General features: G+C 48.2%; 1 protein-coding gene across 1 annotated transcript in view; it reads right to left on the reverse strand.

Annotated features, from left to right (window-relative positions):
* Positions 1 to 24733, reverse strand: part of LOC309557077 (1-phosphatidylinositol 4,5-bisphosphate phosphodiesterase gamma-1-like) — a 232332-nt gene extending 207599 nt beyond the window's left edge. The window contains exon 1 of the mRNA XM_082259683.1: positions 23554 to 24733. Coding sequence (XP_082115809.1) covers positions 23554 to 23773 — 220 coding nt within the window. The 5' untranslated portion in view covers positions 23774 to 24733. The remainder of the gene's footprint in view (positions 1 to 23553) is intronic.
* Positions 24734 to 27346: the final 2613 nt, after the last annotated feature.

Consider the following 27346-nt stretch of genomic DNA (forward strand, 5'->3'; position numbering starts at 1 on the left):
AATTCCAGTGTGTTTTTTGTAGCCAAAATTAATATATGATCTTATTTTTGGGGAAACACGGTAAACGTATAATAGTGTGTGACTGTGAGGGGACATTAGAGTATAAGCTCCTCTGGTACAGAGACTGATGTGATTGGCTCAGTGTTCTCTGTACAGCACTGCGGTATATGTCAGAGCTATATAAATGTATAATAATAATAGTGTGTGACTATGGGGGGACATTAGATTGTAAGCTCCTCTGGTACAGAGACTGATGTGGCTGGCTCAGTGTTCTCTGTACAGCACTGCGGTATATATCAAAGCTATATAAAATGTAAAATATTAACCGCTTCCCAACCACCCGCTGCCTTTTTACTGCGGCAGGGAGGCTCTCCTGCGCGAACCGACGTGGCAGCTAGGGGGCGCGCGCACGCCGGGGAAGCCATTGCACGGGCTGGTGGCTCCGATTGCTGCCTTTACACCTGCGATCGCTCCCCACTGAGAGAGAAGAACGGTCAGCTGTTGTAAACACAGCTGACCGTTCTTCTCTCTGGAATGATCACAGAGCGCCTGTGATCCTTCTATATAGGATCACAGGTCTCTATGATCATTTCACAAGCCACACCCCCACAGTTAAAAAACACTCCCCTAGGCTCACTTTTAACCGCTTGATCACCCACATTGTTAACCCCTTCCCTGCCAGTGTCATTATTACAGTAACCGCACATATTTTTAGCACTGATTACTGTAGTAATGTCACTGGTCCCCCAAAAGTGTCAAGAATGTCAGCTAGGGGTCGGATCTGTCCGCCGCAATGTCACAGTCCCGTTAAAAATCGCAGATTGCCGCCATTACAAAAAAAAACAATAAAAACGACATAAATCTTTCCTGTAGTTAGTAGACGCAATAACTTTTGTGCAAACCAATCAAAATACGCTTGCAAATTTTTTTTACCAAAAATATGTAGCAGAAAACAAATTGCCCTAAAATGTTAAAAAATTTTGATTTATGGGAAAAAAAAGGACGTCAATTGTATTCGGGTACAGCATCGTACGACCGCACAATTGTCAGTTAAAGTAACGCAGTGCAGAATAGCAAAATATGGCCTGGTCATTAAGGGGGAAAATCTTCCGGTGCAGAAGTGGTTAATAATGTATGACTGTGGGGGAACATTAGAGTGTAAGCTTCTCAGGTACAGAGACTGAAGTGACTGGCTCAGTGATCTCTGTACAGCACTGTGATATAAGTCAGAGCTCTAGACTATATATTGGCTCACAGAAGCAGATTATTTTTTTCTGTATAATTTGGGAGGAAGCTCATTCAGACATGGGGGGGGGGGGGGTGACATACATACTCCATGCAGATGTATCCTTGCTGAGAACTGAACACAGGACCCTCAGCCTTTGTATCATGTGATTCACAGGCTGTACACATGACTGGCTGTCACCCGGAGTGTCCCGTCAGAACTCAGGAAAGTCCCACGTGGAAACATGAAACAATTGAAGGAACTGAGACGGAGAAGTAAAGGAGAACTCCGGCTCTAAGTGAATCGCTCTGTTGGACAGACAGACACTGTGTACATCGAAGCAGCCCGGCAAATTAAAATAATACAAAAAGTTTTTAAATACATATATCCCTCCAGAACAGATGAGAAATGAATCAATAACAGATCCGTCCACACTGGAAGATTCTCCAAGGCTGCAGATATCAATAACAAACGGTCTCCTACCCAACACAACACACGGGACCACCATCCTGAGTCTCCTACCCAACACAACACATAGGACCACCATCCTGAGTCTCCTACCCAACACACGGGACCACCATCCTGAGTCTCCTACCCAACACAACACACAGGACCACCATCCTGAGTCTCCTATCCAACACAACACACAGGACCACCATCCTGAGTCTCCTACCCAACACAACACACAGGTCCACCATCCTGAGTCTCCTACCCAACACACGGGACCACCATCCTGAATCTCCTATCCAACACAACACACAGGACCACCATCCTGAGTCTCCTATCCAACACAACACACAGGACCACCATCCTGAGTCTCCTACCCAACACAACACACAGGACAACCATCCTGAGTCTCCTACCCAACACAACACACAGGACCAACATCCTGAGTCTCCTACCCAACACAACACACAGGACAACCATCCTGAGTCTCCTATCCAACACAACACACAGGACCACCATCCTGAGTCTCCTACCCAACACAACACACAGGACCACCATCCTGAGTCTCCTACCCAACACAACACACGGGACCACCATCCTGAGTCTCCTCCCCAACACAACATACAGGACCACCATCCTGAGTCTCCTATCCAACACAACACACAGGACCACAATCCTGAGTCTCCTATCCAACACAACACACAGGACCACCATCCTGAGTCTCCTACCCAACACAACACACAGGACCACCATCCTAAGTCTCCTACCCAACACACAGGACCACCATCCTGAGTCTCCTACCCAACACAACACACAGGACCACCATCCTGAGTCTCCTACCCAACACAACACACGGGACCACCATCCTGAGTCTCCTCCCCAACACAACACACAGGACCACCATCCTGAGTCTCCTATTCAACACAACACACAGGACCACCATCCTGAGTCTCCTACCCAACACAACACACAGGACCACCATCCTGAGTCTCCTACCCAACACAACACACGGGACCACCATCCTGAGTCTCCTATTCAACACAACACACAGGACCACCATCCTGAGTCTCCTACCCAACACAACACACAGGACCACCATCCTGAGTCTCCTACCCAACACACGGGACCACCATCCTGAGTCTCCTATCCAACACAACACACAGGACTGCCATCCTCCCTAACACAACAAACAGGACCGCCATCCTACCTAACACAACACACAGGACTGCCACCCTACCTAACACAACACACAGGACCGCCACCCTACCTAACACAACACACAGGACTGCCACCCTACCTAACACAACACACAGGACTGCCACCCTACCTAACACAACACACAGGACTGCTACCCTACCTAACACAACACACAGGACCGCTACCCTACCTAACACAACACACAGGACCGCTATCCCACCTAACACAACACACAGGACCACTATCCCGAGTCTCCTACCCAACACAACACACAGGACCACCATCCTGAGTCTCCTACCCAACAACACACAGGACCGCTATCCTGAGCCTCCTACCTAACACAACACACAGGACCACCATCCTGAGTCTCCTATTCAACACAACACACAGGACCACCATCCTGAGTCTCCTACCCACACAACACACAGGACCACCATCCTGAGTCTCCTACCAAACACACGGGACCACCATCCTGAGTCTCCTACCCAACACAACACACGGGACCACCATCCTGAGTCTCCTACCCAACACAACACACAGGACCACCATCCTGAGTCTCCTACCCAACACAACACACAGGACCACCATCCTGAGTCTCCTACCCAACACAACACACAGGACCACCATCCTGAGTCTCCTACCTAACACACAGGACCACCATCCTGAGTCTCCTAGCCAACACAACACACGGGACCACCATCCTGAGTCTCCTCCCCAACACAACACACAGGACCACCATCCTGAGTCTCCTACCTAACACAACACACAGGACCGCTATCCCACCTAACACAACACACAGGACCACTATCCCGAGTCTCCTACCCAACACAACACACAGGACCACCATCCTGAGTCTCCTACCCAACAACACACAGGACCGCTATCCTGAGCCTCCCACCTAACACAACACACAGGACCACTATCCCGAGTCTCCTACCCAACACAACACACAGGACCACCATCCTGAGTCTCCTACCCAACAACACACAGGACGGCTATCCTGAGCCTCCTACCTAACACAACACACAGGACCACCATCCTGAGTCTCCTATTCAACACAACACACAGGACCACCATCCTGAGTCTCCTACCCAACACAACACACAGGGCCACCATCCTGAGTCTCCTACCAAACACACGGGACCACCATCCTGAGTCTCCTACCAAACACACGGGACCACCATCCTGAGTCTCCTACCCAACACAACACACAGGACTGCCATCCTCCCTAACACAACAAACAGGACCGCCATCCTACCTAACACAACACACAGGACTGCCACCCTACCTAACAAAACACACAGGACCGCCACCCTACCTAACACAACACACGGGACTGCCACCCTACCGAACACAACACACGGGACTGCCACCCTACCTAACACAACACACGGGACTGCCACCCTACCTAACACAACACACGGGACTGCCACCCTACCTAACACAACACACGGGACTGCCACCCTACCTAACACAACACACAGGACTGCTACCCTACCTAACACAACACACAGGACTGCTACCCTACCTAACACAACACACAGGACCACCATCCCACCTAACACAACACACAGGACCACTATCCCGAGTCTCCTACCCAACACAACACACAGGACCACCATCCTGAGTCTCCTACCCAACACAACACACAGGACCGCTATCCTGAGCCTCCTACCTAACACAACACACAGGACCACCATCCTGAGCCTCCTACCTAACACAACAGACAGGACACAGGACCACCATCCTACCCAACACAATTCCCAGCACTGCCTTTCTACCTAACACAACTCCCAGCACTGCCATCCCGAGTCTCCTTTTCGAACACATCCTGGACTACCATCCTACCTAACACAACACACAGGGTCACCATCCTGAGTCTTCTACCTAATGCAACAAACAATTTCACCATCTTGAATCTCATCCCTAACACAACACCCAGCACCTCTATCCCAAGTTTCCTCACTAAAACAAAACACAAATTACCACCTTCCCAAGTTGCCATCCTGACACAACACCCAACACTGCCATCCTGGGTCTTCTCCCCAACACAATACCACCATCCTGGGTCTTCTCCCCAACACAATACCACCATCCTGAGCGTCTTCCCTAAAATAAATAAAACCGCACCATCATCTTGAATCTCATCCCTAGCACAACACAGAGCTCCACAATCCCAAGTTTCCTCTCTAACACAACACACAGCACCGTCATCCTGAATATCACCCCTAACACACAGCACCGTCATCCTGAATATCACCCCTAACACACAGCACCGTCATCCTGAATATCACCCCTAACACACAGCACCGTCATCCTGAATATCACCCCTAACACACAGCACCGTCATCCTGAATATCACCCCTAACACACAGCACCGTCATCCTGCTCTTTGATCACAGAAATGGAAGTTAGATTTTCCATGTTACAAATGAAAATCCTCATCTCCTTCCAAAAGCGCCTGAACTTTCTGCTCCGGACGGCATGGGATCTGCTAAACCCCTCAAGCTTCAAAGACTTCCTGAAATCCACCATAAGCAGGATAGGCCACATGGTGCTGGACCCTGCCAGATCATGCCAAGCTCCTCCATAACAGCTCCAGTCTGAAGGGAGCTGCGGCAAAGGGGGAGGAGCTGGGAACCAGTCGGTAGAAATCTATATACATTATGTATTTCCTTTATTGAAGATTAACCCTTTGATGACCAAGCAAATATGTCCCATATTATGCACAGCTTGCAGTAAACTTTTTGGAGGCCTCAAAAATTTTGCTTCACCCAGTAAGTTTGATCATCAAAATCCACCCCTTGCCCCTTATTTCCAGGAAGCCTCTGTCCAGGTTTGCCCAGGACCCGAGAACACCTTTGGCTGTGAAGCAGTTAACGAGCGATGTCGTTTTAGGCCTTCTGTATCTGCACCCAGCAGTTCGTAGTTCGGTTGTGTCTTGCTTTGCCGGTTACTATTTCTGGACGGTGGAGATGTTGGGCTAAGCGCAGCTATCCTGGGGATATGATGATGGACAAAAATAACCAGAACTTACAGATAAGAGCAAGACGAAGAACCAACATTCTATTTTCAACAGAAGAGGTTTACTAGAGGGCATTTCACCCTGAAAAATAATTAAGAGAAAAAATAAAATGTTCCCAGGGAGGACATGCTGGGACTTCTAATCCCACCATGGATTGCCTACCCTTGTGAGTTTTGGCCAAGTCTGATGATGTCAAGGTAGAGATAACCATCATAAACCAGGACCATTTTCTCATGTTACAACCAAAAGCATAAATGTATTTTATTGGGATTTTATGTGATAGACCGACACAAAGTGGCCATAATTGTGAAGTGGAAGAAAAATGATAAATGGTTTTCAACATTTTTTACAATTAAATCTGTGAAAAGTGTGGCGTGCATTTGTATTCACCCCCCTTTACTCTGATATCCCTAACTAAAATCTAGTGGAACCAATTTCCTTCAGAAGTCACCTAATTCGTAAATACCCACCTGTCCACCTGTGTGTAATTCAGGCTGGGTTCACACTTTAGCGATGACAGACATTACATGCGATTCATACCACATTGCTGTGCAGATCATATGCGATGTCTGTGCTATGCATCGCATTTGCACCAAAATGGTGCAGGAACCAGATTACATGGGTGTTCACAGGGCTTTTTTTCAGTGGGAACGCGGGGGAACGCAGTTCCGGCACCTCCAGCTCTGACTGTATGAAATGGTAAAGGGGTTCAAGGTCTATTGATGCTATCTGTTGGGGGGGATCTATTGTTGCTGGAGGGGATCTACTTTTGTGGAGTGGGGAGGGGTGTGTAGTGTTGCTTAGGAGGTCTATTGCTGTTGGTGGTGGATTTACTGTTGCTGGGGGTCCTATGTTGCTGGGGGTCAGTTGTTGCTGAAAGGGATCTAGTGATGCTGGCTGCAGGAAAATCTGTTGTTGCTGCTGGGGGTCTATTGTTGCTAGGGGAGGGGGTATTTCATTCCAGGTGGTTCATTGTTGCTGGGGGGAGTCCATTGTTGCTGGCTGTATGTGTTGTAGCTTACTGTTTTTCTTCTTATTAATAACAAATTCCATACAAATTATGTAGTACCACAATTGTTATATGGTTCTGTATTCTCTAAGAGGAGCGGTACTTGGGAGGTGGGTAGGGGGGTGGAACCAAGGAATGGTGCAGGAGGTGGGAAGGGGGCGGAGACAAGGGGTGACTCGGAAAGGGGAGTTCCTGCACCTATTGTCTGAGAAAAAAAGCCCTGGGTGTTCATACCTATTCGATATGATTCCAGCACGATTTGACAGTTCGCACTGCAATCTGTGAACCAGTCTGCAGGCATCATTAACTTTACATTGACACCCCTAGCGGTTCACAGATCTCAGTGTGAACCAGTGTGAGATTCAGGTGCAATGCTGGAACCGGCACTGAATCACAGGGTTTCCCGCATCGCACCAGTGTGAACAGGGACCTAATCTCAGTATAAATACAGCTGTTCTGTGAAGCCCTCAGAGGTTTGTTAGAGAACCTTAGTGAACAAACAGCATCATGAAGGCCAAGGAACACACCAGACGGGTCAGGGATAAAATTGCGGAGAAGGTTACAGCAGGGTTAGGTTATAGAAAAATATCCCAAGCTTTGAACATCTCACAGAGTGCTGTTCAAGCCATCATTGGGAAATGCAAAGAGTATGGCACAACTGCAACCCTACCAAGACATGGCCGTCCACCTAAACTGACCGGCCGGGCAAGAAGAGCATTCATCAGAGAAGCAGCCAAGAGGCCCATGGTAACTCTGGAGGAGCTGCAGAGATCCACAGCTCAGGTGGGAGAATCTGTCCACAGGACAACTATTAGTCGGCGCTCCACAAAATCTGCCCTTTATGGAAGAGTGGCAAGAAGAAAGCCATTGGTGGAAGAAATCCAGTTTGTGAGAATCCATGTGGGGGGACACAGTAAACATGTGGAAGAAGGAGCTCTGCTCAGATGAGACCAAAATTGAACTTTTTGGCCTAAAAGCAAAACGCTATGTGTGGGGGAAAACTAACACTGCACATCACTCTGAACACACCATCCCCACTGTGAAACCTGGTGGGGGCAGCATCATGTTGTGGGAATGCTTTTCTTCAGCAGGGACAGGGAAGCTGATCAGAGTTGATGGGAAGATGGATGGAGACAAATACAGGGCAATTTTAGAAGAAAACCTGTTAGAGTCTGCAAAAGACTTGAGACTGGGGCAGCAGGTCAACGACCCGAAACATCCAGCCAGAGCTACAATGGAATGGTTTACATCAAACCATATTCATGTGTTAGAATGGCCCAGTCACAGTCCAGACCTAAATCCAATTGAGAATCTGTGGCAAGACTTGAAAGTTGCTGTTCACAGACGCTCTCCATCCAATCGGACAGAGCTTGAGATATTCTGCAAAGAAGAATGGGCAAAAATGTCCTCTCTAGATGTGCAAAGCTGTAGAGACATCCCCAAAAAGACTTTAATTGCACAGAAAGGCGGTTCTACAAAGTATAGACTCAGGGGGGTGAATACAAATGCAGCCACACTTTTCACAGATTTATTTGTATTATTTCTCATTTTCCTTCCACTTCACAATTATGTGCCACTTTGTGTCAGTCCATCACATAAAATCCCAATAAAATTTAAGTTTTTGGGTGTAACATGACAAAATGTGGAAAATTTCAAGGGGTATAAATACTTTTTCAAGGCACTGTAGGTGGGAACAGTGGGAGGGCCCTTTTCCTCCTGGGTTGATTTTGGCCTGGTGCACCAGGCTTTTCCCCAGTTGAAGGCAAGGCCCTCCCAAATTTATAATGTCTTCCTCTTTGGGATGGGGCTGCTCTGGTCTAGCCAGAGGCAGGACTGAAAGAAGCCCAAAGCGTACGTGCCCCTGGAGTATCAATCCAGGGGTGTCGTATCTATGTGTTTTTTTTTTTGGCTCCAAGGTCACTGCCCCATTGCATGCGCTTTTCTCACCTACCTTCAGCTCCTGGCCATTTGGCTAGGACCAGATCCATTTTTTATTCTGGCCAAAAGGCTCGCCATTGTCTAGCACTCTGGCAATTTTTGAAGCACTTATCCACTTCCTCCATCCCCTTTTCAAATTTGTTGTTTGTCTCTTGCACATTTTATACAGCACGCATGCACATTCTCATCCCCCCGAAATAGAAGGGTGTAGGTCCTCGGACCTGCTCTGAATATCTCGGGGGATGGCCTTTTGCTCAAGTCCCCCCCCTCCCATGGGGTCTCTCTTCAGGGGAGCCTCACCTAGTGATTGGGTTGGCCTTGCTTCGGGCAGGCCTCCTGAAGAAAGGGGTCTGACCAGTTTCAGACCTACAGGGCCCGTGTCCTGCCAAAGCTCCAACTTGCCAAATTCTCCAATGACGTTATTTCCGGTGAGTGTACACCAGGAATAATTGGAGATTTCAACCACTTGGTGTTTTCACAGAACACCGACAGCCTATACACTCTGGTAGATGCTATAATTAGTGCAGATTATTAGTCCGCCTGCTAGTTGTCGCCGACTTGGAGGTGGCCATGTTTTTGGTTACTAGCAGGTGGACTAACAATCAGCACTAATTATAGGCTGCCGGTGTTGTGTGAAAACACCAAGTGGTCGAAATCTCTGAATTATTCCTGGTGTACACTCACCGGAAGTAACTTCGTTGGAGATCTCGGCAAGTTGGAGTTTTTGGCAGAATACTGGAACAAGGGGTGGGCAGCTGACATTTGGGGACTGTGGCATTCAATGTCAGGACTCCAGCCCACCATCTGGTGGTGGTTGGGGAAGGGAGCACTTGTGGTGACATTGCAGTCAGTATGAGGTTAATAGAACAGCTCTTCCATTTGGCATTTTACAGCGGAGTGTCAGAGAGAAAAGGTAAAAGTATGAATCCATCACCCCACCTGAGCTGTGGATCTCTGCAGCTCCTGCAGAGTTCCCATGGGCCTCTTGGCTGCTTCTCTAAAGAAAGCTCTCTTTGCCCGGCCGGTCAGTTTAGGTGGACGGCCATGCTTTTGTAGGGTTGCAGTTGTGCCATACTCTTTCCATTTTCCGATGATGGATTGAACAGCGCTCCGTGAGATGTTCAAAGCTTGGGAGATTTTTTTAGAACCTAACCCTGCTTTAACCTTCTCCACAACTTTATCCCTGACCTGTCTGGTGTGTTCCTTGGCCTTTATGATGCTGTCTGTTCAGTAAGGTCCTCGAACAAACCTCAGAGGGCTTCACAGAACAGCTGCATTTATACTGAGATTAAATGACACGCAGGTGGACGCGATTTACTAATTAGGTGACTTTTGAAGGCAATTGGTTCCATTAGATTTTAGTTAGGGGCAGTGGCAGAGCCCCCCGCCTGGGGGGTGCGGGGGGGGGGGGGGGGCGGCCGCACCGGGCGCAACATTTGGGGGGGGGGGCGCATCCCACGCCAGTGTCACTCTAGCAAACTTTAAAAATTCTTCCTAGCGTGTCACTTCAGCCGCCGCCATCTTCAGGCTAAACGATGGCCGGCCGGTGCCCTGTGATTGGGCCAACATTGTCATGTGCGGCAGCGGGGCTGGCCAGTGGCAGAGCCCCGCCTCGCTTCTGGAGCCCGCCTCACCGTCTTCTAAGTCAGCCCTGCATGTGCCTCCGTCTCGCCTCCTCTAAGCTCTCACAATCCTCCCCAACCCGCCCCCTCTAATGGCTCGATGACGCGGTGCTGTCCTCTGTCCCACCTCAGCCCCGCCTCCTTTCAGTCAGCTGTCCGCTATCTCTTATGACTTTTCCACATCAGTGTCCCGGAAGTGACGAGTTTTCATGGGTCCGACAACATTTTACAACACCGTCTTCACCATGTGGCAGAGAGGATGGATCATGAAAACAGGTAAGTCATTTTGCTGGCTGCAGGACGAGACACAGTCTGGGGAAGAGGCGTAGTTAACAGTGTAGTGTAGTTTAGTGGGCAGTGTAGTGTAGTGGATAGTGTAGTGCAGTGGGTAGTGTAGTGGACAATGTAGTGTATTGAAAAGTGTGGTGTAGTGGTCAGGGTAGTGGGTAGGATAGTGTAGTGGACAGTGTAGGGTAGTGTAGTTTAGTGGACAATATAGTGGTAAGTGTAGTGCAGTGGTTAGGGTAGTGTAGTGGTCAGTGTAGTGGGTAGTGTAGTGGTCAGGGTAGCGCAGTGGTCGGTGTAGTGGACAGTGTAGTGGGTAGTGTAGTGTGGTGGTCAGTATAGTGTAGTGGACAGCACAGTGGGCAGTGTAGTTTAGTGGACAGTGTAGTGGACAGTGTAGTGTATTGGAAAGTTTAGTGTAGTGTGGTGGTCAGTGTAGTGGTCAGTGTAGTGTAGTGGGTAGTATAGTGTAGTGGACAGTGTAGTTTAGTTTAGTGGACAATATAGTGGTCAGTGTAGTGCAGTGGTTAGTGTGGTGTAGTGGACAGTGTAGTGTAGTGGACAGTGGAGAGTGAAGTGTAATGGTCAGTGTAGTGGACAGTGTAGTGGTCAGTGTAGTGTAGTGGTCAGTGTAGTGTAGTGGTCAGTGTAGTGTAGTGGACAGTGTAGTGTAGTGGTCAGTGTAGTCTAGTGGACAGTGTAGTGTAGTGGACAGTGGAGAGTGAAGTGTAATGGTCAGTGTAGTGGTCAGTGTAGTGTAGTGGTCAGTGTAGTGTAGTGGACAGTGTAGAGTGAAGTGTAATGGTCAGTGTAGTGGACAGTGAAGTGGGTAGTTTAGTGTAGTGTAATGGTCAGTGTAGTGGGTAGTGTAGTGGACACTGTAGTGAACAGTGTAGTGTAATAGACAGTTTAGTGTAGTTTAATAGGCAGTATAGTGTAGTGGGCAGTGAAGTGGGCAGGTAGGAATCAGGTAGGTCATTGTAAGGGTCAGTGTAGTGGCAAGTACGGGAATCAGGTATGTTAGCGTAGTGGACTGGTAGGTCAGTATAGGAATCAGGCTGCTCAGTAGTATTGTAGGAAGGGACTCGGGGAGTGCTAAAAGTCCGCAGGTTAGGGGGCGCAAATTACTTGCCTTGACCCGGGCGCTGACAACCCACGCTACGCCACTGGTTAGGGGTATCAGAGTAAAAGGGGGGTGAATACAAATGCCCCCCACACTTTTCACATATTTTTTTGTAGAAAATGTTGAAACCCATTTATCATTTTCCTTCCACTTCACAATGATGTGTCACTTTGTGTCGGTCTATCACATAAAATCCCAATAAAATACATTTACGTTTTTGGTTGTAACATGACGAAATGTGGAAAAATTTCAAGGGGTATGAATACCGTATTTATCGGCGTATAACACGCACTTTTTCCTCCTAAAAGGAGGGGGGCGGGCCGGGCCAAGTAGAAGGAAGGACGATCGGTTGCTGTCATAGGAATTCCCGCCTCCTATGATAGACACCACAGTGGTCCAATGCTGGAACGCGGGACCTGTGACGTCTATCATAGGCGTCGGAACTTCTGAATACAACGGCAGCTCTTCCTTGCTTCTCGGTCCACCTCCCCATACCACCTCGCCCCCCCAGCCTGTTTTTTTTTTAAATACCGGTATATCGCCGCTCTGTGCAATGGCTCTGGCAAGGCTACTGTTGCTGTTGCCCTGCATTGGTGGACACTGCGCTGGCGAGACTGCATTGATGGACATGGCACTGGTGAGGCTGCATTGGTGGACACTGCGCTGAGGAGGCTGCATGAACCCTGCGCTGAGGAGGCTGCATGAACCCTGCGCTGAGGAGGCTGCATGAACCCTGCGCTGAGGAGGCTGCATGAACCCTGCGCTGAGGAGGCTGCATGAACCTGGCGCTGAGGAGGCTGCATGAACCTGGCGCTGAGGAGGCTGCATGAACCCTGCGCTGAGGAGGCTGCATGAACCCTGCGCTGAGGAGGCTGCATGAACCCTGCGCTGAGGAGGCTGCATGAACCCTGCGCTGAGGAGGCTGCATGAACCCGGCGCTGAGGAGGCTGCATGAACCCGGCGCTGAGGAGGCTGCATGAACCCTGCGCTGAGGAGGCTGCATGAACCCGGCGCTGAGGAGGCTGCATGAACCCGGCGCTGAGGAGGCTGCATGAACCCGGCGCTGAGGAGGCTGCATGAACCCGGCACTGAGGAGGCTGCATAAACCCTGCGCTGATGAGGCTGCATTCACGGGCACTGGTAAGACTGCATTTGATAAAATAAAATAAAAATGTTCTGAGTTCAATGCTGTTTATTTCAAATTTAAGCTTTTTTCCTAAAATTTCCCTCCTAAATAAAAGTGTGTGTTATACGCCGATAAATACAGTACTTTTTCAAGGCACTGTAAGCTGCTGCAATAGGCAGAAAAAAAGAAGAAGAGCAGCCTCTCACTTTGTGACTTGCTACAAAGTTTACAGTACAGTGTTGCAGTGTGGTCAAAGGGGGAAGAAAGACTGAGGAAATGTTTCCTCCTGCTTGCAGCAGACTGATGACCAGTGGCAGCTCATGCTAAAAATTTTTTTGGGGGAGCATAAAAAATTGCGTGCATTACAGGGTGGCTAGGGGAAAAGGAGAGGGTCCCTGGGTGGCTAGGGGAAAAGGAGAGGGCCCCTGGGTGGCTAGGGGAAAAGGAGAGGGCCCCTGGGTGGCTGAAGGAGAGGGCAACTGGGTGGCTAAGGGAGGAGAGGGCCCCTGGGTGGCTGAAGGAGAGGACCCCTGGGTGGCTGAGGGAGAAGGAGAGGGCCCCTGGGTGGCTGAGAGAGGAGGAGAGGGCCCCTGGGTGGCTGGGGGAGAAAATTCTAGAAACTGTGAATTCATAGTACAAAGGTTAAGGCTCTTAATTTATACAGTTAATTTTTATTGCTTGAATTATTTTTCCCATTATGGGCGTGAGTGGGGCCTTATGTCCAAGTTTTGCCTTAGGCCTCACAAAGCCTAGAGCCGCCTCTGTAATATATATATATATAAATATCCACTCTGATTTATATTTACTACTTATAAAAAAACACTTTCCCTTTATGATAGCGGGGATTTGTGATAGCGGGGATTTGTGATAGCGGGGATTTGTGATAGCGGCCATTTGTGATAGCGGCCATTTGTGATAGAGGCCATTTGGGATAGCGGCCATTTGTGATAGAGGCCATTTGGGATAGCGGTCATTTGTGATAGCGGCCATTTGGGATAGCGGTCATTTGGGATAGCGGTCATTTGGGATAGCGCCCATTTGGGATAGCGCCCATTTGGGATAGCGCCCATTTGGGATAGCGCCCATTTGGGATAGCGGCCATTTGGGATAGCGGCCATTTGGGATAGCGGCCATTTGGGATAGCGGCCATTTGGGATAGCGGCAATTTGGGATAGCGGTAATTTGTGATAGCGGCCTTTTGTGATAGTGCTGATTTGTTTTTATTGCTATCTGTAGCCTCCCTAACCACTTGCTTACCGGGCACTTTCACCCCTTTCCTGCCCAGGCTAATTTTTAGCTTTCAGCGCTGTCATATTTTGAATGACATTTGCGCGGTCATGCAGCACTGTACCCATGTGACATATTTATAATTTTTTTCACACAAATAAAGCTTTCTTTTGGTGGTATTTATTCACTACTGGGGTTTTTCTTTCTTGCTAAACAAAAAAGAAAATTTTGAAAAAAAAAAAAACAGACAGTTTTCATATTTAACAGTTTGTTATAAAATTTTGAAAACAGGTAATTTTTCTCCTTCACTGATGTGCGCTGATGAGGCTGCACTGATAGGCACTGATAAGGTGGCACTGATGGGCACTAATAGGCTGCACTGATAGGCACTAATAGGCTGCACTTATAGGCACTGATAAGGTGGCACTAATAGGCTGCACTTATAGGCACTGATAAGGTGGCACTGATGGGCACTAATAAGCTGCACTGATAGGCACTAATAAGGTGGCACTGATGAGACGGCACTGGTGGGCACTGATAGGCTGCACTGATGGGCACTGATGAGGCGGCACTGGACAGGAGGCACTAATGAGCCTGCACTGATAGGTGGCACTGATAGGCAGCACTGATGATGAGGTACTGATAGGTAGCACTGGTGGGCATTGATAGGTGGCACTGCTTAGCAGTACTGATATGCACTGGTAGGTGGCACACTGATGATGAGGGACTGATAGGTGGCACTGGTGGGCACTGATAGGTACTGGTAGGTGACACTGATAGGCAGCACCGATGAGTGGCACTGATGACGAGGCACCGATTGGACGCACTAATAGGTGGCACTGCTTAGCAAAACTGATATGCACTGGTAGGTGGCACTAGTGGGCACTGGTAGGTGGCACTGCTTAGCAGTACGGATATGCACTGGTAGGTGGCACTGCTTGGCAGTACTGATATGCACTGGTAGGTGGCACTAGTGGGCACTGGTAGGTGGCACTGGTGGCACTGCTTAGCAGTACGGATATGCACTGGTAGATGGCACTGTTTTAGCAGCAGTGTGTGTCCGTGTGTGAGACCGATGTCCCGTTTACACAAGCCGGTAATATGCTTTTTTTTTTCTTCTCCTCACGTTGTCGTGAGAAGAAATAAAAGCAGATTACCGTCTTCGGTTTACATCACGTGATCAACTGTAATTGGCTGATAGATGATCACGTGGTAAGGGGGACAGGGATCGGCCCCATACTCCGATTTGTGATCAGCCGAGTCTCATGGACGCGTGCCGCAGGGGGCGCGTAGGCAGCACATGCACGGGCCTAAATTGCCAGGAGAGCGTCCGTGTACATCCACCCAGCAATTTAGGACCGTGCTGTAGCCATCTTTCGTCTATAGTGCAGGCAGGAAGAGGTTAGGGAGAATCACTCCCACTTCCTGCCTTAGTGATGATGTCACTGGGACAGAAGGGGAGGGGAATTAGTCATCAATACACGGCTAACTAAGGTTTGTACTTTGTGAGGCGCTGGGTGGTTTAGTGCATATATATATAAAAAAAAAAAAACATATAACCCTGTTAAATTTGTACCACAAACCATCAAAATATTCCGTTGTATAATTGTGAATATCAATACAATAAATACATGTTGGTAAACAATTAAAAAAAAAAAAAAAAAAAAAGAAAAAACTTTTTTGATCAAAAACAAATATATAAATAAAAAAAAAAATGTTCAGAGAAGTGTGTCCATTAACCACTTGCCTACCGGGCACTTAAACCCCCTTCCTGCGCAGGCCAATTCTCAGTTTTCAAAGCTGTCGCACTGTGAATGACAATTGCGCGGTCATGCAACACTGTAGTCGTATGGAATTTGTATCATTGTTTTCAAACAAATAGAGCTTTCTTTTGATGGTACTTAATCACCACTGGGGGTTATATTTTTTGCTGAACTAACAAAAAAAGACCGAAAATTTAGAAAGAAAAAAAAAAAACAAAAACAAACAAACAGTTTTTATAGCTTGTTATAAAATTTAGCAAACAGGTAATTTTTTCTCCTTCATTGATGGGCTCTAATAGGCCCTAATAGGCTGCACTAATGGGCACTGATAAGGCGGCAGTAATAAGGTGGCACTGGTGGGCACTGATAGGTGGCACTAACGGGCACTGGTAGGTGGCACTGAATCGCACTAATAGGTGGAACTCATGGGCACTAATAGGTGGCACTGATAGGAAGCACTGATTGGCACTAATAGGTGGCACTGGTGGGCACTGATAGGTGGCACTGGTGGGCACTAATAAGTGGCACTAGTGGGCACTGGTAGGTGGCACTAGTGGGCACAGATGCTCCTCTCCTCTTCGGGATCGATGTCCCTCCGACAGCAGCCGGCGATCAGCTTTTTGTTGAATCAAGCTCGAGATTGTCAGAATTCCCAAAATGAAGAAGGCATATGATCGTGCAATACGTTTATTAAAAGTTTATTTTCCACATAAAACAATAGGTAAAACACATTTTAATGTGCCTTTAAGCGGAACCCACTGATTTTCATATGTAGTAAGCAACAGCATCTGGGCTCTGGACCGGCGTGCGTGTCACCTGTGTTACACCAAAACCGAAGTATCACCACTGCGGACCTCAATACATTTCACCGGAAGGAAATCATACATACTTGCAGTGGCGGCTGGTGCTCCATGGGCCGGCAGACGGACCGCACCATACCCCCTCCCCCCCGGACCACACCAGGCCGCGCACCTTACCCCCCCCCAGGACCACAGCAGGACAGGGGAGAGGACAGGACCACCCCCCCCCGCTCACTCACCCTGCCTGGATATCTGCGGCTTCGGCTTCTTCCTCTCCTCCTGTCTTCTGCATCTCCTCCCTCCTCCTCCATGCCCACTGGCATGGTTTCTCCTTTCGGCCAATCGGGAAACAGGTTTCAAGACCCGCTTCCTGATTGGCCAGGAGGAGGATCCGTGTGACAATAGCGAATGTTCATTCGCTATGGTCACACAACTGGGTGGGCTCGGGGCGCAGTGCTCTGCGCCCTGAGCCCACCTTTTTTTTTTAGCCTTTTAGAGCCTCTGGCTCTAATCACATGGCTAAAAAAAAAAATAAAAAAAAAAAGCCCTGTTGAAGTCCATGTGTCTGGCGCCCCGCATGTAGATTAGGGGGCAGGATGCATGGATAGGGGGGGGGGGAGGCGGCGTCCCTGCACCCCCAATGCACCAGCCGCCACTGCATACTTGATAGGGGCTTGTCACTTTAACGCTAGGTTCACACTAGTGCCATGCGGGAACTACATCGATCCCTGTGCCGGTTTTCGCAACGCATTACAATCGCAGGCAGTTCACAATATAAAGTAATGACACCCCCGAACTAGAACGCAGTGCGAAATGTGGAATTGGGTAGAATCGGATTGCATCGGTCTGAACACTCATGCAATCCGATTCCAGTGTGGACAAAAAAAAAAAAAAAAAGGGTCTTGCACTATTTTTGTTCCGAAACTGTTGCAATTTCAGCCCGTACAATCTGTCACTTCGATCACAATCACATGTGATGTCTGCAATCGCATTAATGTGTGAACCCAGCCTAATGGTGGCAATACACTATACGAAAAATTGGCCGAAATTCGGTCATTTGGAGAGTTCTTTCGTTTTTCGGCCAGTTAATGGGCACAAATCGGTAATCAGTGGTGACGTTTTTGAGCCGAAAAAAACGAAGTTTGGAAATTTTCTGCCAAACGAACGATAAATTGAAAGGTTAATGTGTTTCTCATCTGAACTGTTTGCACTAGGAATATGTGAAGAAACGAACAAAAAAACGGATTCATTTATGTCCATTGAACGATTTATCGGTCATTACACGATGGCATGATCATTTGATCTCACGGCCGAGTGTTCGTTTTTCCAAAATGAGTTTGAACGATTTTTCGTACAGTGTATGGCCAGCATAAGGCTGCCTGTTCATTTTTACATGGGCTATCGATGGGCACCAAAACCTCACCAGCACCAATTTTTTTTTCACAGCACTCCACGACGGGGTGCACTGGGGGGCACTGTGGGACACAAGTGCGTTGGGGTGCACCAGGTTTGTGCCTTGTTGTGGCATCCAACCCACCTCTGCCACTGATTCCATCCCACCATCATCTCTGCCACTCATCCCATCCTATCCCCCCCACAACTGCCACTCATTCCATCCCATCTCCCCACCACTGCCACCACCACTGCCACTCATCCCATTCCATCTCCCCACCACTGCTACCACCACTGCCACTCATCCCATTCCATCTCCCCACCACTGCCACTCATCCCATTCCATCTCCCCACCACTGCTACCACCACTGCCACTCATCCCATTCCATCTCCCCACCACTGCCACTCATCCCATTCCATCTCCCCCACCACCACTGCCACTCATCCCATTCCATCTCCCCACCACTGCTACCACCACTGCCACTCATCCCATTCCATCTCCCCACCACTGCCACTCATCCCATTCCATCTCCCCCACCACCACTGCCACTCATCCCATTCCATCTCCCCACCACTTCCACCACCACTGCCCCATCTCCACACTACTTCCACTCATCCCATTCCATCTACCCCACCACTGCCACTCATCCCATTCCATCTCCTCCACCACCACTGCCACTCATCCCATTCCATCTCCCCACCACTTCCACCACCACTGCCACTTATCCCATTCCATCTCCCCACCACTTCCACCACCACTGCCCCATCTCCACACTACTTCCACTCATCCCATTCCATCTACCCCACCACTGCCACTCATCCCATTCCATCCCCCCACCACTTCCACCACCACTGCCACTCATCCCATTCCATCCCCCCACCACTTCCACCACCACTGCCACTCATCCCATTCCATCTCCCCACCACCACTGCCACTCATCCTATCCCATCTCCCCACTACTTCCACTCATCCCATTCCATCCCCCCACCACTACCACCACCACTGCCACTCATCCCATTACATCTACCCCACCACTGCCACCACCACTGCCACTCATCCCCTTCCATCTACCCCACCACTTCCACCACCACTGCCACTCATCCCATTCCATCCCCCCCCACCACTACTGCCACTCATCCCATTCCATCTACCCCACCACTTCTGCTGCCACTGATCCTCATTCCCCCCCCCCTTTACCGCTGCCACTTATTCCATCCCCCCCCCCCATAACCGCTGCCACTCATCCCATTCCATCCCCCCCATCACTACCACCACCTCTGCGACTTATTCCAGCCCCATGCCGTACCCCTGTATACTTGGATAGAAAACGCAGCGGGGGCGGCATATAGAGGAACCAATCCCCCCTCTGCTACAGCAAGAAAATGTAGGGGATCATTTCCTCTATATGCTGCCCTCCGCCACTCCTATCCAGGTGTACGGGTACTAAGTCACCCCAGGGGTCAAGGGGGCCTTTCATGGTTTCTTGCACCGGGGCCCTGAAGGTTCTAGTTACACCTCTGCCCACCGCTAACACACAGATCTGAATAAGCCCTTCATTTTTTTTTTTTTTTTTAGATGACGGTAAGAAGCTGAAGTACCCCCGACAAATGTTACATTTATTTCCTTCGTGGGCCAAAATCACAATCGTCTTTTTCTTTGTAGCCGAATGTACAGAGCGCTGGCAGCAAGAACAGACATTGATCAGATCTGGCAGGAGATGTATTTCCTGTATTGACGTGGAAGCTGTACACAGATTATACCCGATAAACAGAACATCATAGTACAGTGCCAAGTGGGGAGCTGAATTGGTGACCCCGAAATACCTCAAAATAAAGGGGGGGGCCCGACACAGACCCAGGAGGGCTAAATCCACGCACTGATGTTGTCATCTTGTGGTTCTTCGCTCGTACCATAGACATTATCTTATAAATATGTCATACAAAACAAGTCCCATCAGACCTTCACGATGCAGACTTTCCCTCTCCACTATCCCAACCGGTAATACGCCAACATCCGCTATGACCAGAGGTACGACACATGGACGTCACTGGTTTAACCCTTAATGGGATGGGTGTGCAAGAACAAAAGATGCAATTTATCTATATGCAAGTCCAGATCAAAGCCGGGACAAGGTCGTCCAGAGCCCAGGGCAAAGATGCCAAACTTTTCTCCCCCTTCCCTTAGGGTTAGGGTCAAGGCGCCCCCATCCCTGCAATAAACAATTGCGCCCAGGGCAGCCACCCCTTGTCCCGGCCCTGGTCCAGATTACATTTTCTTCAGACTCCTATGTCTAAAAAAAATCTACCACATTTGAAGGGTTCAAACCGTCCTTCATCGGGGCTTGATACAGCTAAATAAACTGTGTACTGGACTGATAGAATTGGAGGGATCCTGAGGGGTAATTAGTATGATCTCTCCAGCCCAACCTTAACCAGAGTCTGCAATCATAGTAATTATCCATCAGGATCCATCCCGTTCTATCAGTCAAAAGCACCAAACCCTGATGAAGGACCCTTCGAACTTCTGAAACGTGTTGGATTTACTTAAAAATCTATGTAGAGGAATCAGGACCTCCTACCTCCTGCTAGAGATCCCTCTAGTGATATAAAGATCTATATAGAGGAAACAGGACCTCCTTTCTCCTGCTGGTGATCCCTCTAGTGATCTAGTGATATAAACATCTATATAGAGGAATCAGGACCTCCTTCCTCCTGCTGGAGATCCCTCTAGTGATATAAAGATCTATATAGAGGAATCAGGACCTCCTTCCTCCTGCTGGTGACCCCTCTAGTTATATAAAGATCTATATAGAGGAATGAGGACCTCCTTCCTCCTGCTGGTGACCCCTCTAGTGATATAAAGATCTATATAGAGGAATCAGGACCTCCTTCCTCCTGCTGGTGACCCCTCTAGTGATATAAAGATCTATATAGAGGAATCAGGACCTCCTTCCTCCTGCCGATGACCCTCTAGTGATATAAAGATCTATATAGAGGAATCAGGACCTCCTTCCTCCTGCCGATGACCCCTCTAGTGATAATTAAAGATCCTTAGTTATCACTAGAGGAATCGCCAGCATGAGGTCCTGATTCCTCTATTTAGATATCTAGTGAGACTCCATTTAGAATATTGTGTCCAGTAGATTTCACTTACATAAAGATATTGATAAGACAGAACAGAGTCCAGAGATGGACAACAAAAAATGGTGAAAGGTCTGAGTGATAAAACATATCAATAGAGACTGACTGCAGGAACTTCATATGTAGCCTGGAGGAAGGAAGGGAAAGGATGAACATGATTGGAACCTTTAAATCTATGAAGGGTGTTAATAAGGTTCAGGAGGGCAGGATTTTCAGTATAAGGTTAAGATGAAGAATGCAGGGACATGACCTCCAAGGAGAAATTATTATTTTACCGAAAGAGTAGTTGAAACGTGGAACAGGCCTCCTGCAGAGGTAGTGAGCCAATCATCAGTAAGTGGATTCAAGCATTCCTGGGACAATGTTAGATACATAGGTTAATGTCTCACACTCTCTCTTGCTGTCTACGTCACACGCTCTTTCTCTCGCTCTCTACGTCTCACGAGCTCTCTCTCGCTCTCTACGTCTCATGCGCTCTCCCTCGCTCTCTACGTCTCACGAGCTCTCTCTCGCTCTCTACGTCTCACGCGCTCTCTCTCGCTGTCTACGTCTCATGCGCTCTCCCTCGCTCTCTACGTCTCACGCTCTCTCTCTCTCTACGTCCCACACTCTCTACGTCTTACGCGCTCTCTCTCGCTCTCTACGTCTCACGCTCTCTCTCTCTACGTCTCACACTCTCTCTCTCGCTCTCTACGTCTCACACTCTCTCTCTCTCTACGTCGCACGCTCTCTACGTCTCACGCTCTCTCTCTCTCGCTCTCTACGTCTCACGCTCTCTCTATGTCTCGTTCTCTATGTCTCACGCTCTCTCTCTCTCGCTCTCTATGTCTCACGCTCTCTCTCTCTCTTGCTCTCTATTTCTCACGCCCGCTCTCTCTCTCTCTTGCTCTCTATGTCTCACGCTCTCTCTCTTGCTCTCTATGTCTCACGCTCTCTCTCTCTCTTGCTCTCTATGTCTCACGCTCTCTCTTGCTCTCTATGTCTCATGCTCTCTCTCTCTTGCTCTCTATCTCTTGCTCTCTATGTCTCATGCTCTCTATGTCTCACACTCTCTCTCTCTTGCTCTCCATGTCTAACACTCTCTCTCTCTTGCTCTCCATGTCTCACGCTCTCTCTCTCTTGCTCTCCATGTCTCACGCGCTCTCTCTCTCTTGCTCTCCATGTATCACGCTCTCTCTCTCTTGCTCTCTATGTCTCACACTCTCTCTCTCTTGCTCTCTATGTCTCACACTTTCTCTCTTGCTCTCCATGTCTCACGCTCTCTCTCTCTTGCTCTCCATGTCTCACACTCTCTCTCTCTTGCTCTCTATGTCTCACACTCTCTCTCTTGCTCTCCATGTCTCACACTCTCTCTCTCTTGCTCTCCATGTCTCACACTCTCTCTCTCTTGCTCTCCATGTCTCACACTCTCTCTCTCTTGCTCTCTATGTCTCACACTCTCTCTCTCTTGCTCTCTATGTCTCACACTTTCTCTCTTGCTCTCTATGTCTCACACTCTCTCTCTCTTGCTCTCTATGTCTCACGTTCTCTCTCTGTCACTCTTTTACTATTTTTTCGTTCTCTCGCAAGCACTCTCTCGTTTGATCTCTTGCTCTCTCTCATGATTTCTCTCTCTTCTAGCTAATCCTTGCTCTCTATCACTCTCTCGCTATCAGTCTTTGTATGATACATAAATTCCTATAGGCTCAGTGTAGACATCTGTAGCATTGGCACTCACACACACATTACAGGCTTGGCCGATCTGTAATTTTCTGCCCCCGGAGATGGAGCGATGACTGTATACCGGGGAGAGGAAGCCACATTCAGACCTTCTCCTATTGACTCATCACTCTGATATTCCAGATAATGGAACGGATACATTGTTTTGTGTGCTTTGTGATTTCCATCTGTGCTGGATCTGGCTGGAGGGTGAAGGAAGAATACTGAATGGGGGAACAGTGATAGATAGATAGATAGATAGATAGATAGATAGATAGATAGATAGATAGATAGATAGATACTTTATATCAATAAATAGATCGATAATATGAGATAGATACTTTATATCAATAAATAGATAATATGAGATGAGATAGATACTTTATATCAATAAATAGAGAGATAGTATGATAAAGATACTTTATATCAGTAGATAGATCATTTTAGTTGCTAGTATCCTGTATTATAACCCAGCACGCACTCCTGTCCCCATATATCACACAACAAGGTCCATGAACTTTTTTCGAGTACTTACTATCGCCCTCCACCTTCTCTGGCGTCCGGAACCAGATGACCTGTCTGGTGTCCATCTTGACCTGGAAGGTCCGTCTCTCGGGCCGCTGAGACTTTTTCTGATAGAAGAGGGTCAGCACCGACCCGGTCTCCAGGCACCTCATGATGCGATTGACGTCCCCGGCCTCCATCCGATGGTCTTCCAGGAACCCGTTCATGTTGGCCAACCGGCACCCCGACATCCTGGGCACCCCAGGACTTGGAGGCCAAGGTACAATCTCCTTACGACCTCTGTCTGGTCCAAACTCTTGGCTCGATCCGCCAGCCCAGGGTGCCCGGCATCACCAGAGTGGGAGTCCTGCAATATTCTCACCCGCCGTCCAGCAGCTGCCCCCTGAAGGATAAGCGATTACATTCATCAAAAAGAAAAAAACAAAAAAGGAACAGCAGTTTTCCAAATGGGAAGCCGGGAGTTGTATCCCAATGAGGGTTATTCTTGGCTCAGAGACGGACAAGTGGTGTGTGATACAGATGGAAGACCCACCCTACAGATTGGATCTGTGGCCCTCAGGATGGGCCCCTCCCGTTGTGTTCATGCAATGCGAATAACACCCATAGAGCCCAGCCCGGTGAGGATGCACGGGAGCAGCGCCGGGGCTCAGGCAGCCGTCCTGCCCTGCAGGGGTTAAATGAGGCGGCGAAGAGCGCTAATGGACTTACACGGATAATCTCCACTATCTAGGATGCTCCTGAGGGACCCAAGCTGGTAATGCTGCCAATGATCTGGTGTAGGCAGGCGGCTCTGCTTAAAAGCACGATAATGTCCAGCATAATGACAAGGGGAAAAAAAAAAAAAGGAGGTTTCCATCAATTCTCTGCTAATCATCGGCGTAATCCAATTTCAGCAACATCGCCTGCAGCCGCAGTCTGTGCAAGGTGCCTCATAGCAGCAATGGGAGGGCAACCCTGCACCAACACACACAGCAATGAGAGCAGAGCTGAGGATGTGCAGGGCACACATCAATCCACCCCCTAGGCTGCACACAGGGCTGAGTCTGATGGAAGCTGGCAGGTCACAGCAGACCTTATCTTGCAATAGCAGATCTCAGCTGCTCTCTGATCTCAGCCTGCTGCAATGGAAGGCCAGAGGAAACAGCAATCACACATGGCCGGAAAGAGAACAGAAAGGAATTACAAAAAAAAAAAAATATTTGCTGGATCTTGGAGTTAAGAGGAAAAAACATCAGTGGAGAGATGCAAACAGAGCCCCAGAGCGCCATCTATTGGGGAAATGAGAGAACTGCAGGGCAGCCAGCCAAAAACAGGTGTATGTGTGAGGTCAGAACTTCTCTACTGGATTCCAGTCTGTAACCCTTTACAGGGGGGGCAACAGAGATGGGACGCGCTGAGGCCACCGATGCGCTTTTCCGGGGCGACAAAAGCACATGAAAACTATTCCTCATTAAATCCTATGTAACTGTTCACACTGCAGGCGTCCTGCATGCTGCATCTTTGGTGCCGTTTTTCAAAAGCGCAACAGAAATGCACCTTCCATAGTAAGTCAATGGGAATGCATCAAAAGAACATCAATGCAATGGTCCCTGAGAGCTTTCATTTCCCTAAAAATTTCAGTAAATTAAAATTTCTGCAAAAGTTTGACAATAGCAACATTTTTTTTTTTGCTTAGAAAATTACTTAGAATCCCCAAAAATGATACACACTATATTGTCAAAAGTATTGGGACACCTGCCTTTACGCACACGTGAACTTTAACCACTTCTGGACCGGAAGGATTTACCCCCTTAATGACCAGGCCATATTTTGCGATTCGGCACTGCGTTATTTTAACTGACAATTGCGCAGTTGTGCGACGCTGTACCCAAATAAAATTGATGTCTTTTTTTCCCCACAAATAGAGCTTTCTTTTGGTGGTATTTTATCACCTCTGTGATTTTTTATTTTTCATTCTTCCTTTTCTTTTCCTTTTTCTTCTTTTTTTACCTCCTGTGATTTTTATTTTTTGCGCTATAAACAAAAAAAGAGCGACAATTCTTAAAAAAAAAAAAAAAAACAATATTTTTCACATTCTGCTATATAACATTCTCAAAAAAAAAATCAAAATTTTTTATCATTTTGGGCCAATTTGTTTTCTGCTACATATTTTTGGTAAAAAAAATCGAAAAAAAGCGTATTTTGATTGGTTTGCGCAAAAGTTATTGCGTCTACTAACTACGGTAAAAATGTACGTCATTTTTATTGTTTTTTTTAGTGATTTTTAGCGGGACTGCGAAATTGCGGCGGACAGATCGGACCCCCAACTTTCATTTTTGACACTTTTGGGGGGACCAGTGACATTACTACAGTAATCAGTGCTAATAATATGCACGGTCACTGTACTAATGACACTGGCAGGGAAGGGGTTAACATTGTGGGTGATCAAGGGGTTAAATGTAAGCCTAGGGGAGTGATTCTAACTGGGGGGGCGTGGCTTGTGAAATGACCATAGAGACCTGTGATCCTATATAGAATGGTCACAGGAGCTCTGTGATCATTCCAGGGAGAAGAACGGTCAGCTGTGCTTACAACAGCCGACCGTTCTTCTCTCTCAGAGGGGAGCGATCGCGGGTGTCAGGCGGCAATTGGAGCCGCCTGCCCCGTGCATTGGAGTCCCCGCTGCCAGGTGGGGGCGGGAGCGGGTCGCCAGCGGCGCACGCTCGCCCCCTAGCTGCAGGCGCATGGCCGACGTAGGTTTACGTCGGTTCGCGCAGGAGGGCCGCACTGCCGCAGTAAAAAGGCGGCGGGCGGTCTTGAAGCGGTTAAATCCTATATAACTGTTCACACTGCAGGCGTCCTGCATGCTGCATCTTTGGTGCAGTTTTTCAAAAGTGCACCAAAAACGTCACCTTCCATAGTAAGTCAATAGAAAAGCATCAAAAGAACATCAATGCCATGGGCCCCCGAGAGCTTTAATTTCCCTAAAAATTTCAGTAAAATTCGATTTCTGCAAAAGTTTGACAATAGCAAAATATATACAGTATATATATTTTTTTTTTTATTGGGACGCCTGCCTTTACACACACATGAGCTTTAATGGCATCCCAGTCTTTGTCCGTAGGGTTCAATATTGAGTTGGCCCACCCTTTGCAGCTATAAGAGCTTCAACACTTCTGGGAAGGCTGTCCACAAGGTTTAGGAGTGTCTCTATGGGAATGTGCAGGCCATTCTTCCAGAAGCGCATTAGTGAGGTCAGGCACTGATGTTGGATGAGAAGGTCTGGCTCGCAGTCTCCGCTATAATTCATCCCGAAGGTGTTCTATGGGGTTGAGGTCAGGACTTTTTTTTTTTTTTCTTCTCTATCTCTCCTATTCAGATTAGCCCCTCTTTTTGTAGCGGTCCTCGTGAGTGTCCTGCTCTTGCACATCACTGTGATCACATACAATTGCCGTATCCTCGGCAATCTTGTCCCTCGCCTGCTAGAGGTGCCCCAATATAGCTACCACCTGGAATCGCCATCGCTTCCTCCTCCATGTGTCTTAAGAACTTCCTCTCTTCTTTGAGAGGTGAGTCACCGTTGCCCCGACCAATTTTCTTCTTTGTTTCATCTATATATCGCCACATATGCCGTAAGTATGACATGCGGCCTCCATGTTCCATATTGATAGACTCATGCTTCCTTTAACCACTTCAGCCCCGGAAGGATTTGCCCCCTTAATGACCAGGCCCTTTTTTTTGCGATTCGGCGCTGCGTTTTTTTAACGCATAATTGCGCAGTCGTGCGACGATGTACCCAAATAAAACTGATGTCCTTTTTTTCC

The sequence above is a fragment of the Pelophylax lessonae genome (assembly GCF_965119305.1).
Source record: "Pelophylax lessonae genome assembly, chromosome: 5".
NCBI classification, from domain to species: domain Eukaryota; kingdom Metazoa; phylum Chordata; class Amphibia; order Anura; family Ranidae; genus Pelophylax; species Pelophylax lessonae.